This window comes from Mirounga angustirostris, unplaced genomic scaffold, assembly GCF_029215605.1.
Source record: "Mirounga angustirostris isolate CCGP_5_RB_7025 unplaced genomic scaffold, mMirAng1.0.hap1 SCAF_10, whole genome shotgun sequence".
NCBI lineage: Eukaryota > Metazoa > Chordata > Mammalia > Carnivora > Phocidae > Mirounga > Mirounga angustirostris.
In genome coordinates this window covers 123033257-123048890 of record NW_026991718.1, presented here as the reverse complement: position 1 = coordinate 123048890, position 15634 = coordinate 123033257, and the positions used below count along the sequence as shown (strand labels likewise).

General features: G+C 49.7%; 1 protein-coding gene across 5 annotated transcripts in view; it reads left to right on the top strand.

Moving 5' to 3' along the window:
• Positions 1-15634, top strand: part of RIMS4 (regulating synaptic membrane exocytosis 4) — a 60959-nt gene that overhangs the window by 28397 nt on the left and 16928 nt on the right. For 2 of the 5 annotated variants that reach the window (XM_064573221.1, XM_064573222.1), the window contains exon 2: positions 10835-10976. In XM_064573221.1, coding sequence (XP_064429291.1) covers positions 10835-10976 — 142 coding nt within the window. Of the gene's footprint in view, positions 1-10834; positions 10977-14786; positions 14817-15634 lie in introns of those variants that run through there. The other 3 variants (XM_054510123.2, XM_045885821.3, XM_064573223.1) reach the window with 2 other exon arrangements.

The window sequence follows — 15634 nt, the reverse complement described above, 5'->3', positions numbered from 1 at the left end:
CAGTCGTTAAGCGTCTGCCTTCGACTCAGGTCATGATCCCAGCATCCTGGGATCGAGCCCTGCTTCGGGCTCCCCGCTCAGTGGGAAGCCTGCTTTTCCCTCTCCCACTCCCCCTGCTTGTGTTCCCTCTCTCGCTGTGTCTCTGTCAAATAAATAAATAAAATCTTAAAAAAAAAAAAGGACTTTAAATACATACCCTTAATGACCCAGCAATTTCACCCCCAGGTTTGTGCCCAGAAAAAAGTGCACAATGGTCAACAAAAGACACATACAAGAATGTCTTTGGCAGAGCTTTTTATAATATCCCCAAACTGGAAACTACCCAAATGCTCATCAGCAGTATAGTTTTGATATGTAAGACAATAAAGCTTTGAGAATGAATGAACTTCATTAAAACAATCAGTGTGAATGAGACTCAAAAACAGAATGTTGAGTTAAAGAAGTCGACATTGGAGAATATATAGTAGATGATTCTATGTATACAAAAGTGTGAAAGAGCCAAAACCAACCTGTGGTATTAGAAGTCAGGATGATGCTGGGGCACCTGGGTGGCTCAGTCGTTGAGGGGCTGCCTTCAGCTCAGATCATGATCCCAGGGTCCTGGGATCGAGCCCCGCATCAGGCTCCCTGCTTGGCGGGAAGCCTGCTTCTCCCTCTCCCGCTCCCTCTGCTTGTGTTCCCTCTCTTGCTGTGTCTCTCTCTGTCAAATAAATAAATAAAATCTTAAAAAAAAGGATGATGCTGCTCTTGGAGAAGTAACCATGGCTCGTGAGGGGCTTCTGGGGCATTGGCAATGTTCTGTTTCTTGATCTGGGTGCTGGTTCCATAGATGAGTGCACTTTGTAATATTTATCAAGTTATACACTTAAAATTGTACATCATGTAATTATACACTTTCCTGTATATATATATATATCACACTTCAGCAAACAGGTTTTTTTTAAGATTTATTTATTTACTTATTTAATGGGAAGGTCAGAGGGAGAGGGAGAGAGAGTCTTAAGCAGACTGTGTGCTGAGTGCAGAGCCCAATGTAGGGCTCAGTCTCATGACCCTGAGATCATGACCTGAGCCGAAACCAGGAGCTGGACGCTTAAGTGACTGCACCACCCAGGCGGCCCAAACAGTTGTTTTAAAAAGCATCTTTCTCCAGAAGAGAAGGGGATGGTGAGAATTTTATATGCAGGATGATTGGCAAGACATTTGGGGGTAGTTGGTCACATGGGATGTTTGGAATTACCTGAATTATTCAGTGTGAATGGAATGGAGAGCACATTGGAGAAAAGGGAAAAAATAGGCTGAGAATGTAGATTGGGACCAGATCCGAAAGGCAGTGTGTGTTAAGGTCTTTGGAATTTATTCTGCAAGCATTGAAGTATGATTGGAGGTTTTTAATCAAAGAGATGACATATTCAGGATTGAGTTTTAGAAAGTTCATGCAGGCTACAGAGTGGGGAACTGACAGAAGAGAATGCTCTGGTGCTGGGACACAGTAGGGCTGACCACCTGACCAAGCATTCGAGGCTCCTGGGGATCTTCTGAAATTACAGATTCACAGACCCCCACCCTAGGCCTACTGAACCAGAATCTCCAGGAGAGGGGACAGAGAAATCTGGGTTTTAGCCAAGTTCCCAGTGTATTCCAAACTGTCGGACCAGCACTGACCTCCAGGAGGGTGTTTGGGAGCCTCTAAGTTAGTTGACTCTTGCAGCAGTCCAGGCAAGAGAAGGCCTAGGGGGTGAGCTAAGGCTGTGACCCTGATGATGCAGAGTAGGACTGAATTTGAGTCCCCATAAGGAGGCATGGTGACACAGTTTACTTAATTAACAAATACTTATATGTCATTTATTAAATAGCACTTACTATGTGCCAGAGCCTGTTCTAAGTGTTTTTTTTTAATACCAAATATTAACTCATTTAATCCTTATAAAAATGTTACGAGGCACTTACTGTATTTTCTCCATTTCTTTGAAGAGGAGGCAACAGAGAGACAGAGAGGTTAAGTACCTTGCCCAAGATTCACATTACTAATAAAGTGACCAGGGTCAGCTCTACAGCTTAGACCATCAGGCGCCATTGTCCATGGTTTTAGTCACTAGGCTTTGCTGCTTCTTGAACATGCTCCAGAAATAGTGGCAAATGGCTGTTTAAGGTGAAAGGGGCTGAGAGGTTGGCAGTGAAGAGACCTGAATTCCAATTTCAACATAGTCGTTGACTCATGTCCCTCTGTAGACCTCAGTTGCCCCTTTACACAGGAAGGCATTAGTTTGGATGACCCCTAAGTTCCCTCCAAATGGAATCTTCTCTGATTTTAATGGAAGGCAGATTTTGACAGCTCTGGAGAGAAGAGGGGGAGGTAAAGGGCCCTCAATCAGGGTTTATGCTTCCTCGGCCTGTTTTTGGAGACCAGCCAGAGGCAACATCAGGGCTCAGGAGGTCTGAGTTCCTGCATGTCATCTCAGCCTTGATTTTCAGATGAGTCTTAAGACTTGGGCAAGGGAGACATGTGAGGCTGAAGTCACTTGGAATAGCTAGGCCAGGGAGAAGTTGACCATAGAGGAAGAAGAGGCAGCAGCTTCCAGGGTATTCATCTTGGAGGAACAAGAAGGGCGGTGCTAGTGGGCAGGGGAAGCAGTGAGTCCCAGGGACCGTGGTACTTCTCTGATCCTGGTTTAAAATAACAGACTGACCCAGAGCTCTTGTGTCCAGGGGACTTCACAGCCTGTGATGTGGATCTGTAGTGGGCCTTTCACAGAGACAAGATTACACTCTCGTCAGGGATGTGGTGAGGGGTTTTAGAGCCTGGGGACTTGGAGTAAGTCGTATGACCTCTATCAGCTTTGGGCTCCTCATCTGGAAAACAAAGCTGTGAAGACCCATCTTCGATAAAATGTCAAAGTGGAGAATAGTTGTATTCTCTCCTTCCTCTACCTCCCACCACCACATTCTTGGAATCTCTAGTGGTTAAGAGTATAGGATTTGTTTTCACACAAATCTGGGTTTAAAACCTAGCTCTGTCTTGTCTGGTGTAAACTTGGACAGGTTGCTGAACTGTTCTGAGCCTGGTTCCTTTTTGTAAAATGAGGATAACCAACACTTGACTCTCAGAGTTATGGTTAAATTATATCTATCTATCTAGAGCCTAGCACAGGGTAAGTGCTAAGAATAATGGTACTCTAATTTTAAATTTATCATTATGGTTATTTTATTATCCTGTTCCTTATGAATGCTTGTTTTTGGGAGAAGGTACATTAAACACATTCATATTAAGGTATAAACAACTGAGTGAAACTTATGTTTTCTTTATTGGAAAATCTGCCTTTTTACTGGGGGCCTATCCTAAATATAAAGCCAATTCAATTAAACACTATTCATGGGGCTGGGCAATGTTGGGCGCTGTCCTTGGTGCTGAAGGGGAGTAAGGGAGGAATGAACTTACACTGTAGACATAGGTACCGACTAGGTTGACTGCGGACTGTGTTTCAAGGTGCAGTGGAGGAGATACTTCAGGAGAGGTGAAGATGAAGTGCCCCTGGGACTCAGGGAGTCTGATCAGGGAAGTCTTTGTGGAAGAGATGGCATTTGAGTTCTGTGGTAGAGCTTAGTGAGTTTAGTGTAGTGGTTCATTAAAAACATGGTTATTGGAGTTAGAAAGACGGTTTGGGTTCCAGCTCTGCCATTAGTAGGTATGTGTCCTTAGGAAAGTTCCTTAACCTTCCGAATTCTTATTTTCTCCTCCTGTAAAAGGGGGCAGTAACTATTTTGCTCACAGTTTATTGTGACAATTAAATGATACGCTGCCTCTTAAAACACTGGGCACAACATCTGACACAGTGGTGATAATAATAATAATAATAGCCGTCTTTATCAAGTGCTCATGGTATGCCACCACTCACTTAGGACATCCTGAAGATTAAATGTTTGTATCATTATATTACCATATTGTTAGAGTTAATCTTCATAACAGCCCTAAGAGTTTGGTGAGTGCTGAATAAATTATAGGTGTTATTTAAAGCTTAGCTCTGGAGGACAGTTAGAATTTTGATAGAGAAGGTGAGGAAGGGAGGAAAGTCAAGGAGAGAAAACCATGATGAGGAGTTACTGAGGATGTACCCAGAGCGAGGTGCCTGGGGCTGGGGTGTGAAGACTATGGGGGAGACCAGTAGCAGATGGGCTGGGAATCAGATAATGGAGTCTTGCGTGCCTGGATGCAAAGGTTGAACCTAATTTGGCAGGCAACGGGGAGCCATTCTAAGGTTTTAAATAAGATCATGGCATGATTGAAGTGATTTACTTATAAATTTATATTTCACCTTCATTTACATTATAGAATTAATACACTTAACTATAAAAAATTCAGAAGTCATAGAAGCATACAAAAGAGAAATAAAACTTTCCTAATGTGCTGGTTGGAGTATAAATTGGTACAACTACTTTGGCAAGTCATTTTGCAGCTGAACAAATGCTTGCCCTATAACCCAGAAGTTCTGTTTCTAGGTATATTTCTGAGACATGCGTGTGAATCTTCCCTAAAGGCCAAGCATCGAAGTAATCATAGCAATATTATTCCTAATAGCCCCATACTGGGGGGGAAAAAAAAAACAACCCTAAGCAGTACAATGGATAAATAGGTTGTGGTATATTCACATAGTAGAATACTATATAGCAGTGATAATAAGCATCTACAACTACACACAACAACGTGAGTGGATCTTATACATTCAGCATAACACTTAGCAGAAGAAGCCAGCTCCCCCCTCCCCAAAGGGCCATTCTCTGTTTATAAAGTTCAAAAACAGGCAAAACTAGTATTTGGCATTAGAGATCAGGATAGTGGCTACCCTTGTGGAGTGAGAGAGACCCAGAGATGGGGCACAGTGGGCTTCAGGGGTCCTGGCAATGCTCTGTTTCTTCATTTGGGTGCTGGTTATACAGGTATGTCTGCTTTGTGAAAATTCATCAAGCTGTACGCTTTGGGTTTGTGCACTTTTCTGTATAGATCTTGTAGTACTTAGATTTGAAAGTTACAGAAACACATCTTTCATCCCCCTCTTCTGACAGTCTTTCTCCCTACAGCTATTCCCCATTAACAGTTTGGTTCATATCCTCCCAGATTTCCTCCCAAATATATATAAGCTATCTATAGCTTTACAAAAATGGTATTATGATTTACATAGTGTCCTGCAGTGTACTTTGTTAACAATATGTTGAGGCAGTCTTTCTGTGTCACTGTATGTGTGGATCTAGATGATTCTTTTTTTAAAAAAAGATTTTATTTTAAAATAATCTCTGCATCCATCGTGGGGCTCAAACTCACAACTCCGTGATCAAGAGCTGCATGCTCCACTGACTGAGCCAGCCTGGCCCCCCCAGATGATTCTTTTTAACTGTTGCACAGTATTTTATTGTGGGGATGTGTCATTTAGTAAACTGGTTCCCTGTTGATGGACAGTTAATTCCAGCATTTCATTGGTGTAAATGATACATGGGGAACCTCTTCATGCATATCTTTGTGTACTTTTGTGACTGTTTGTGTAGAATAAATTAGTAGGAGTGGAGTATCTTTGTCTCAAGTGATAATTTAAGATGGTTAGTCTCTTAATGACTTGTTGGGTGGGTGGGTTGGATCAGGGAGACCAGTTAGGAGTCTGTTGACATAGTTTAGACTTGAGGTGTAGGTGGTTGGCTGTGAAAATGGACAAGAAAGGGGAGAGATAAGAGCTATTACAGGCAAAGACCTTATAAGACCTGCCGTTTGATGAGAAAGGGGAAAAGTCAGAGAGGTCCTGAGGGGGTTCTCAGTCTGGGTGGCTGAGTTGATTGGGGGAAGTAGGGCCAGGGATGGGTTTAGTTTTGGCCAGGTTGCATTCAAGGATTCTGCTCATCATCCAGGTAGTGATGCTCAGAATGCAATTGGAAGTATTGCTCTGGCCAGAGTTAAGGGCTCCATGTTGGGGGTGAGATTCATTTGCATAGGGTGGTCCTTCGGTTGTGGGAGGGGAATGAAGTCACCAGGGGGTGAGGTCTAGAGAGAGGGAGAACCCAAGGACTGAATGGTGAGGCCCTCATGTATAGGGATGGAGGCAATGGTCAGAGGGACCAGAGGAGATTCATAAAATTTACTATCAAGGAAGCCAAAGGGGACATCTGAAATGACTGTTGTTCAAAGGATGAAGTAATCCGTAGCCTACGTTAGTCGCCCTCCCACTGGCCCCCCAATGGTGCTGTCATTACATTTTGTACTTGGTCTTCAAAGCACTTACCACACTTGTGATTAATCAATGTGATCATCTGTTCAGGGTCCACCTCCCCCTCTGAACTGTGAGCTCTGTGGAGGCAGGGACCATGCCACTCTCATACTCTTCTATCTCCAGCATCAGGCATGGTGTTTAGCACATAATGGTGTTGGTACCCCAAGTTGTTGTTGCTGTTTCCTGGCAGGATTCCAGCTGTTCACACTCTGCGCCCCGCCCCCGTGCAAATTGGGAGAAGAGGGACTTAGGACCCCGCGGGAGAGAATTCAAGCTGCTCAGTTCAAGTTTTGGGTGCAGCAAGTGTGAGTGGGTGGCCAAAAGTGGGTCATCCAAACTCCCATTTATTTGTACATTACAGTAGCCAGCTACAGTTGGTGCCCAAAGCTTATAGGACTCAGACTCCAAGCCTCTCCAATGGGGCATTGGTAGCTTCTCATTTGCTCCCCTTAACCATCCCTTTGGAGAGCATGCCCTTCCTCTTACCTGCACTCATTGTGCAGCAGCTCTTCTTATCACCACATTCATGAAGGGAATGGTGTTCCCATCATGATGCTGAAATCCACCTGTGCAAAGATTTTTGAACTTCGACTTCCTTAGGATGCCGGTCAAGGCAGTTGTCTTAAGTCACATTTCCCCAAAAAGTACCCTGAGATGAGATTCGTGTGCAGGTGACGGAAGTGCCCCCACAGGAGAGCGGGGAAGCAGGAAACATGCAGGGATGTGGGATCGAGGGCAGCTCCAGCCCCCCCACCTCAGAGGGTTCCTCTGGAGCGCATGTTATGCCTCAGAGTTGTTCTGACCTGAGGTAAAGGACCTGAGTTGAGGGTTCATTCTCCTGTTCCATTTAGGCTTTGATTAAGGGGATCATGGATCATAAACCCCTAGGCACTTCTGCCTCTCGCTGTGTGGGGGCAACGTGGGCTCAGTAGCCAAAGGAAGACTGAGAAACAAACAAAAAGTGGCGGTGGGGCTCACAGGAGTGGGAAGAAGGGAGATCTGTGAGGTGTGGGTGGAGTGTCAGCAATGTCTGCTACAGCAGGTCACGCCCGGGTCTTTTTCTGGGACCCGAAGGACCCAAAGCAGAGGCTGAAGCTCTCCTCTGTCTTCCATCCATGTGCGCTTTATCAGTGGAGACCAGCCCTTAGAAGCACATTTCACATCCTCAGGAAGGCTTCCCACTGGACCAGAAGGCACTCAGTAGATGTTCACTGAGTGAGTTGGAAGCACCACAGTTCAGGAGCTGGGGGCTGAGATGAGGCCGTTGTACTTGGTCACGAGCAGCCGTTGGAGACTGGTTTAGGAAGCTGTGCGAATGCAGTGGAAGCCAGACTGCGAGAAACGACAGCGTGTGGTTGTCTCTGTGCTCGGAAGGAGTTTGTTGGTTGAAGGCGGTGGGGGAAGAAGCGAGGCCTTGAGCAGACTTGCAGGAGGAGTGGAAAGAAGCAGAAGATGGAGAGGTGGCAGATTCAAGGCCCAGAGAGGACAAATGGGAGGAGGAGTTCCTGGTGCAAGTGGGAGGAGGTGGGATGAGGAGAACAGGTGGCAGATCAGCCTTGGCCAAGAGAAGGGTTACCCTCTTACTCTGAGAGAGCAGGAGAGGGTTGAGAGGCTTGTTGAAAGGTCTGAGGATGGTGCAAGTTGGAAGTAAGAAGGAGCAAGTCAAAGAGACACATCTTTTCAGCCAAGTGGGGGAAAGGTCATTGGTTGGGGTGACTGGGTGACGGGGTAGGGAGTGTGAAAGCGTTGGTACAGTCACTTTGGGGACCTTGACTGAGTCAGCAAGAGATGGCCAGTGGAGGATCGGATGGCCAAGGGGAGATGGTGGACCTTGTTGGTGTGGTTGGGCACCACACTGGGGACTCCCGTGGTGGGGAAGGTGGCATGTTGGGGAATATTTTGCAAGGTGGTTGGTGTGAGCAAATTTGGGGAGTGTTGAAAGGTCTTACTCTGCAGTCACTGTGGCTACTTCTGTTTGCATCTACTATGTGCCGGGCTCTGTGGCAGATGTCCAACAGCTCCATGGGGTCGTGCTACCCGACTTGCCCAAGGTCGGGCCGCCAGTGGTTGCAGAGCTGGAACTCTGTGCCTGCCCCGACTGATTGTGACACCAGCCTCACCTGAGGCCCATATAGGGATTTGGATGTGAAATGCTTTGGTGCTGCAGAATGCCACGCAGATGTGAAGCACACCTTTCCAAGCCTCCTCCTTAGCCCCCGTGGGGACTGAGTTGCGTCATGCTTTGGTTCTCCCTCTCCCAGGAGAAATGTGTCAGACCCTGGTGGGCGGGGACAAACCAGTGTGAGTCTCTAGAACAGGGCTCTGTGGGGAGGTAGAAAGCCCAGGCAGGTGTCTGCAGCCTGCCCGCAGGGTGCCAGGTTCTGGGTTTGTATCCCCAGTGTGGGGGAGTGGGGTTTGTCCCTGGACCTGTGTCTGCACTGTGTGTGTGGGAGTTGAGGGACATCTCTCTGTGCTTGTGAGTCTGTGCTTCTCAGTGAGCATGTGCATGGTTTTGAATCTTACTCTGTCTTAACACCTGCTACACACAGAGGCACATAGAAGTGGTTGGGTGGGTTGCAGATACAGCTTAGGGAAAGAACAAATGGTGGGATGAAGGGAAGCAGAGAGACGGGGACACACGTGTTCCCCCACGTGTTCAGAAACACCCAGGTGACACACACAGAGAAATGCACAGGGTCCGTTTCTCTGTGTGCTTTCTTGAGTGGGTTGGCATATACTTCTTATGGATGTGCATCTGTGTGTATGACTGGCACATAACCAGTTAGCCTCCGAAACACAGAATGATAGGTATATGGAGACTCGTGGAAACACACAAAAACGCTCAGACATACATTAGCGTACTCTGTGTCTTTGCATGTTTATTCCTGCGTGTTTCTGTGTTACCGTGTGTTTTTCTGAGTGTGAACATCTGTGTGCCTGAATAATGCAGATACACGTGGGAGACAAACGTGGGCACACACTCTGAGAAACACACACACAGTGTGCGTGTGTGTGTGTTTGTGTTTGTGTGTGTTTCAGAGTCAGGCAGGGAAGGAGGAGGGAGGCCAGGAGAAGGCCAGTGGGAGGGTCCTGGTCTTGCTCTGCTTCCTGGCATGCAGACCCAGGTCCCCTTACCTCTTGGGGAGCAGGATGATGGGGTTTGGGTGACACTGCTTTGCTCTGGTGGGTTGGCCAGCCAGCACTGAGGAAGCCCCTGAGGTATACGAGTTCATTCCAGACTTCGTAGAGAGAAGTAGATCTTCATGGGGAAGATCCCCCTAAAGATCTACCTCACCTCCAGTACACCCGCAGTCTGTGCAGGGGGGCAGGAGATGTAAAACTCACCCTGGTCACCAGACTGTGGAGCAAGGAGCAAAGAGACCCTCCTGGGGTCAATTCCTGGTGCCATCATTCCCCCCCCCCTTTCTGGCTCTGTGGGTGTGGACAAGTGGCTTAATCTCTGTGTCTTGTGACCACTCTCAGGGCAGACATCCGTTCATCCAGCAGTTATTAATTGAGTACCTACTGTGGCTGGACCCTCTTCTTGGCCCTGGGGCTTCAACAGTCAACAAAGCAAAGTACCGTGTGCTGAGTTCACCTGCTATGCGGAGGAAGCTGGTCAATAAACCAGTAATGCCACAAACATGTCTAGGGTGGTGTTGGGAAGAAAGCCAGAGCAGGGTGATAGGACAGAGAGGGGCAGGGGGCGGTGGGGGCCAGAGAATGGTCAAGGAAGGCCTTGGCTAAGATGACGTTTGATCACAGAGTGGAAGCAAAGGAGTGAGCTACTGGCAGAGGAGAGGGTGTTTGAGGGGAGGGAATAGCAAGGGCAGAGGGACATTTGTGATAAGTCTGTTGTTCTCCCCATTTTAGGGGAGGAAATGGAAGCACAGAGAGGCTGAGTGATTTGCCCAAAGTCTCACAGCCAGTGAGAAAGAGATCCACATTTGAACGTGGGCAGTCTGGTTTCAGAGCCACTGGTCGAATTGGTGGTCCTCAATCGGGGGTGACTTGCTCCCCCCACCCCAGGGGATATTTGGCAATGTCTGGAGACATTCTTGATTGCCCCACTGGACCGGAGGGTACTACTAGCATCGAATCGATGGAGGCCAGGGATACTGAGAGAACTTTCACGATGCACAGGGCGCCCTGACAACTCGGCGGGATCCCGTCTAAACCGCCAGTAGTTGCTAAGGTGGGGAAAACCTGGTCCGGATCCATGCAAAGCACTCAGCAGAGTATGACACATAGTAGGTGCTCAGTAAAGAGTAGCTGAAGAGGAGAAGTGATCTGTAGAGATTTGCAGGGGAGTGTTGAATTCAACGGGGAGAAAAGGGACCTGTAAGTGAATCGGTCCATTTATAGGACTCCAGTGATGCTTCTTGGTGGGTGGGTATGAAGGGCAGGGCCGCCCCAGGGAGGGGGTACAAGTGAGGCAGGTGGTAGGAGGAGTTTGGTGGACTGGAGGGGGTGGGGCGACACTGGGCAGCCACCAGCCACTGTACCACTAACCAGACGACTTGTCTCTCTGTCCCTTCCCGCCCTATGTCTCTCTCCCCATCTCTCTTGGCCTCTCTGCCCAGAAGGGGACAGCCGGAGGCTGAAGGGGGCCATCCAGAGGAGCACGGAGACCGGCCTGGCAGTGGAGATGCCCAGCCGGACCCTGCGCCAGGCCAGCCACGAGTCCATTGAGGACAGCATGAATAGCTACGGCTCAGAGGGCAAGTGAGTGTGGGGCCCAGCCCGCTGCCAGCCCTCCTGGCTCTCGCAGCCCCTGTGGTGTGGGGTGGGAGGGGCTGAGCAGCGCCAGCCAGGAGGCCTGGCTCAGCCTCAGGCCAGGCGGGGCATTGGCTCAGCACTGCGGTCATGCAGAAGGGAGGTGGTAGGGCAAGCAAGCTCCAAGGGTGCTGCAGAGCTGTGTGGGGCAGACTCCAGTGCCTGACGGCCCACGGGCTGCACCATCCTGGGCCCATCCCTTCTCAGCACCTCAGTTTTCCCATCTGTAAAACCGGGTAATAGGGGCAGCCTCAGAGGGGCGTTGTGAGGATTCGGTGGGTTTCTATTTACAGAAAGCAGAGGACAGTGTTGGCACGTGAGTGCCGTACGTCAGTGTTGGCAAAAATAAAGAAGGGGGTCGAGATGGGTTTGTTTTTTTTTTTAAAGATTTTATTTATTTGAGAGAGAGAATGAGAGAGAGAGAGAGAGCATGAGAGGGGGGAGGGTCAGAGGGAGAAGCAGACTCCCTGCCGAGCAGGGAGCCCGATGCGGGACTCCAGGATCATGACCTGGGCCGAAGGCAGTCGCTTAACCAACTGAGCCCCCCAGGCGCCCGAGATGGGTTTTATCATGATGTTACTCTTTCCTCTTTACTTTCTTAGTTTCTTAAATCATGATTGGTTTTTAAAAATACATAATTAATACTGCTTGATAAGGAGTTTCACACATGTCAAACCATAAAATATTAGGTCTGACCGCCTCCTCACCAGCGTTCTCTCTCCCTGACTATATGTCAGCACCACTGGGTTCTTGTTCCCGCTCCAGATTGCAGGCCCTGTGCCCTGAATCAGAGTGTCTGGGAGTGGAGCTCGGAACTCCATTTTTTAAAGGTTCCCTGAGGGAAGACTACTCCAGACTGGGGGGATCTCATCTTTGTAGCAATTATGGACCTCTTTGAGAATTTTGGGCAAGTTTTGGGCCTGCTTTCCCCTGAGAAATATGTGCACATACACCCTAACACACACACAGTCCCACACATTCTCACACACATACACAGTCGTACAAACATACTCTTTTCATAATTAGAGCGGGTTCCCAGATTCCCCTAGAGCCCATCCATGGATCCCTAGCAAAGAAACTTTGCTCCCAAGTGACTTTCTTATTGTACAGATGACCAGGGCACTCAGAGAGGTTGGGGAGCTTGTCCTGGATCACAGAGCATGTTAACGGGTCTGGAACTCAGGAGTCCTGACTCCCACTGGGGGCTCATTCCATGGCAACGCGTCGCTCCCTTGTCTTGGCCATCCTCAGCCAGGGGTATGGGGGTTCTTGTCACCCTCATGAGGACACTGGGGCTTGGGGAGGTTAAAGCAGTGCTGTCCAGTATGGTGGATGCTAGGCACATGGCTATTTAAATTAATTTAAGTGGAATAAAATGAAATATTCTGTTTTTCTGTCGCGCTGGCCATATTCCATGTGTCCAGTGACAACTCTTTGGGACAGTGCAGGTATAGAGCATCTCTGCCCTCGCAGACAGTTCTGTTGGGCAGCACTGGCTAAGTGGCTTGTCTGGGGGCAGACACCGGGGCGCGGCTGGGGCTCAGCCACCACCTTCTGCTCTTCTCCCGTTTCTGGCACTGCCTCCCAGCTGGGGGTTCCTGCTGGCTGGAAGCCTTCCCACCCCCAGCCCCTCCTAAACTGGGCATCTCCGGCCTCTGTGAATGGTCTTGCCTTGGCAGATGCTGCTGTCCCACCCACTGCCTCGGGAGGCTTTCCGGAGGGCGAGAAGAGGAGGAGGACAGGCAGAAGGGAGAGGAAGAGGAGGAGGAGGAAGGGAACAACTGTTTTCTTTAACCTGAGAAACTTGGCAAGGCAACAACACTTGGAGGAAGATATTGTAGGCATCGGGGTAGCAGTGGGTCTCTGCCGAGTTCCAGAGGGTCAGGAGGTTTGGGGCCTAGTCCTGGCTCTGCCACTGACCCCCGGATGGCCTTGGGCACATCCCTTGGCTTCTTAAGCTCCAGGAGGCTGGCCGACATCTTGTCTGTTGGTCTCGCAGGCAGCTCAGGGGGAGGGCAGCGTGGTGCAGGGAGCAAGAGCGGGGAGTCAAACCCAGAGCCCCATTTTACAGAAGGCTCAGAGACGCCACGTGACTTGTCCAGGGAGAGCAGCACAGGAGGGTGTCGTGCAGGAGAGATGAGCTGATGCCTGCATGTGACAGGTGCTTGGGAGGTGGCTCTTGTCATTTCTTGTAATGTGCTTTAAGGGACCAGAGAGTCTGAGATTCCAGGCCAGGACCCTGGAGTCAGACAGGCCTGGTTTGTGCCTCATTTCTGCTTCTTAGTAGCTGTGTGACTTTGGGGAACTTACTTTACCTCTGTAAGCCCAGTTTCCTCATCTATGGAAAGGGGACAGTAATAGCACACCAAGACTACTCTTAGAGTTGTATGGATAACATGAATTAATATATGTACGAGCGCTTAGGACTGTGGCTGGCACGTAGCATGCCCTATTATTCTGTTATTACTGGCTTTGATTATTGTTGTTTGTTGTTGATTCAGTCCATTAGTTGGGTATTTTGCTCCTTGTGGCCAGTTGCATCTTACTGGACACAGGGAGCCACCCCCAATGCAATTGTGTCTGTAAAGTACTTAGCACAGAGCAAGCACGGGATTGATGTTGGCAGTGACATTTGTGATCATCAAAAGGTTTGGGGTGCATATCTTGAGCCCAACTGAGGAAGGATCAGGTGGGTTGGAGGGTGCTGGTTCCAGCAGAGGGGAGAGTCTTGCCCTCCAGAGAGGATCTGAGTCTTGATGGAGCCCAGCCAGGTTCCTCCACTCCACATAACACCTGGGCAAGGAAGGGGCATAGAAAGGACGGGGCGGGGGGGGGGGGGGGGACGTGGAGCTGTGGTTGGCCTCCTCCTTGTTCTGGAGGTATTTTGGGCACTGGTAGGACCCAGATGCCAGGCTCTGAAATAGGAGGGGGTGTGACTGTCCTCCCCTTGGGCTCCTGCCAGCCCAGCTGAGCCTTACGAGGAGCCAGCATGCTCGAGCAGCCCCTGCGAGCCCACAGCCCCTGGCGCTGCTGGATCTGTATCTGTCTGCCAGTGCCCTGGATCACTGGCGTGTGTATTCCTGCAAGTGGGCACAGGGGTTTTTCTTTCAGCAAACATGATCGAGTACCTACAGTGTGCTAGACAATTGGGCTGGGCACCTGGGAGCCCCAGCCTTGCACTGACCGAGCAGCTCGCAGTGAGGTGAGAGCTGCCAAGGACAGGCGTAGAGAACTTTGGAAATACTGCATCCTCACCAGGTCTCTGGGCTGGGGAAGGGATGCGTATGGGCGGGGCCATTCTGTTAGTGAAGATCCTTGGGCTCCAGACTGCCTCATATTAGCTGACAGTGACATCAGCCCTTGCTGTTCCAAGTGTGGCCCCCAGTCCAGCAGCATCGGCATCCCCTGGGGGCTGGTTAGAAATGCAGTGTCGGCATCCCCTGGGGGCTTGTTAGAAATGCAGTGTCAGCATCCCCTGGGGGCTTGTTAGAAATGCAATGGCTCCACCCCAGACCTATTGCATCCGAATCTGAAGCTTTACAAGCTCTCCGGGTGGTCCGTGTGCACATGGAGGTTGAGAGGCCCTGGCCCAGTGGGAATAATGTTCTACAGCTAAGCCTCATAGAGCACTTGCTATGGGCAGGCACCGTGCAAAGCGCTTTTATATATATTGGCCCATTTAATCCTCACAGCAACCCGATGACGCTGAGCCTGTGAATGTCCCCATTTTACGGACGAGGACACAGAAGCCAAAAGAGGTTAATTAACTTGCCCAAGGTCACTCAGCCAGTAAGTAACTTCAAATGCCAGGCTTCAAATTTGGGCCTTGGAATCTGCCCTTCACCTTTACACTTGATTCTTTCCCTCATTTAATGGTTGTGTCCATCAAGATTTCGGGAGGTAGACGCTTCCAGCGTGGTGTGGTGGCTCAGTGAGTCCTTTCAGCTTTTCCCTCCCTAGATTTCAGCAGGTGGGACTGGTCCTGGTGTGTCTCCTGGGGCTGGGGAAGGGCTTTCCTTCCCTGAGCCCCTTTCTGCCTGGTTGAAAATTGGAGTTCTCTGTGTTAAGGATGGAAGGAAACAGCTGTGGGTTTGGCAGAGCCGAGCCACTCCTCACTCTTGCCTGGATGCACGCAAGCCTCCCTTTTGGTCGAAACTCCAGTCTGTCACTCAGCACGCACTTCCGCTGACCCCTGCCAACCTGCGCCAGGCCCTGGCCATGTGCCCCCAGCTCCAGCGCCCTGAGCCTCTCACGCTCCCCTCCGTCTCCCCTGCAGGTCTTCGCTTCCTCTACCTGGCACTGCCCTTCCCACCTCTCCTCCCTCTGACTCATTCCTCTTCCAGATCTCAGCTCAGAACTGGCACATAGGCTTCATCTCCTGTGCCAACTCCAGTTAATTGATAGTAGCTCCCTGGGCTGCTGTGTGGAAAAGGATTCTGGAGCCTCATCCAGCCTTGGCAGGGGTGTGGAGGTTGATTAGCAATGTCTGCCTGGGTGTGGGCAGACGAGGGGGAACGGTAAGGGCTGCGAATCCTCTGGCTGCATCAGCAGCTTCCGCGGCCTGTTCTGCCCTCCACAGCACCCACCCCTCGGTCGTGATGGTCACG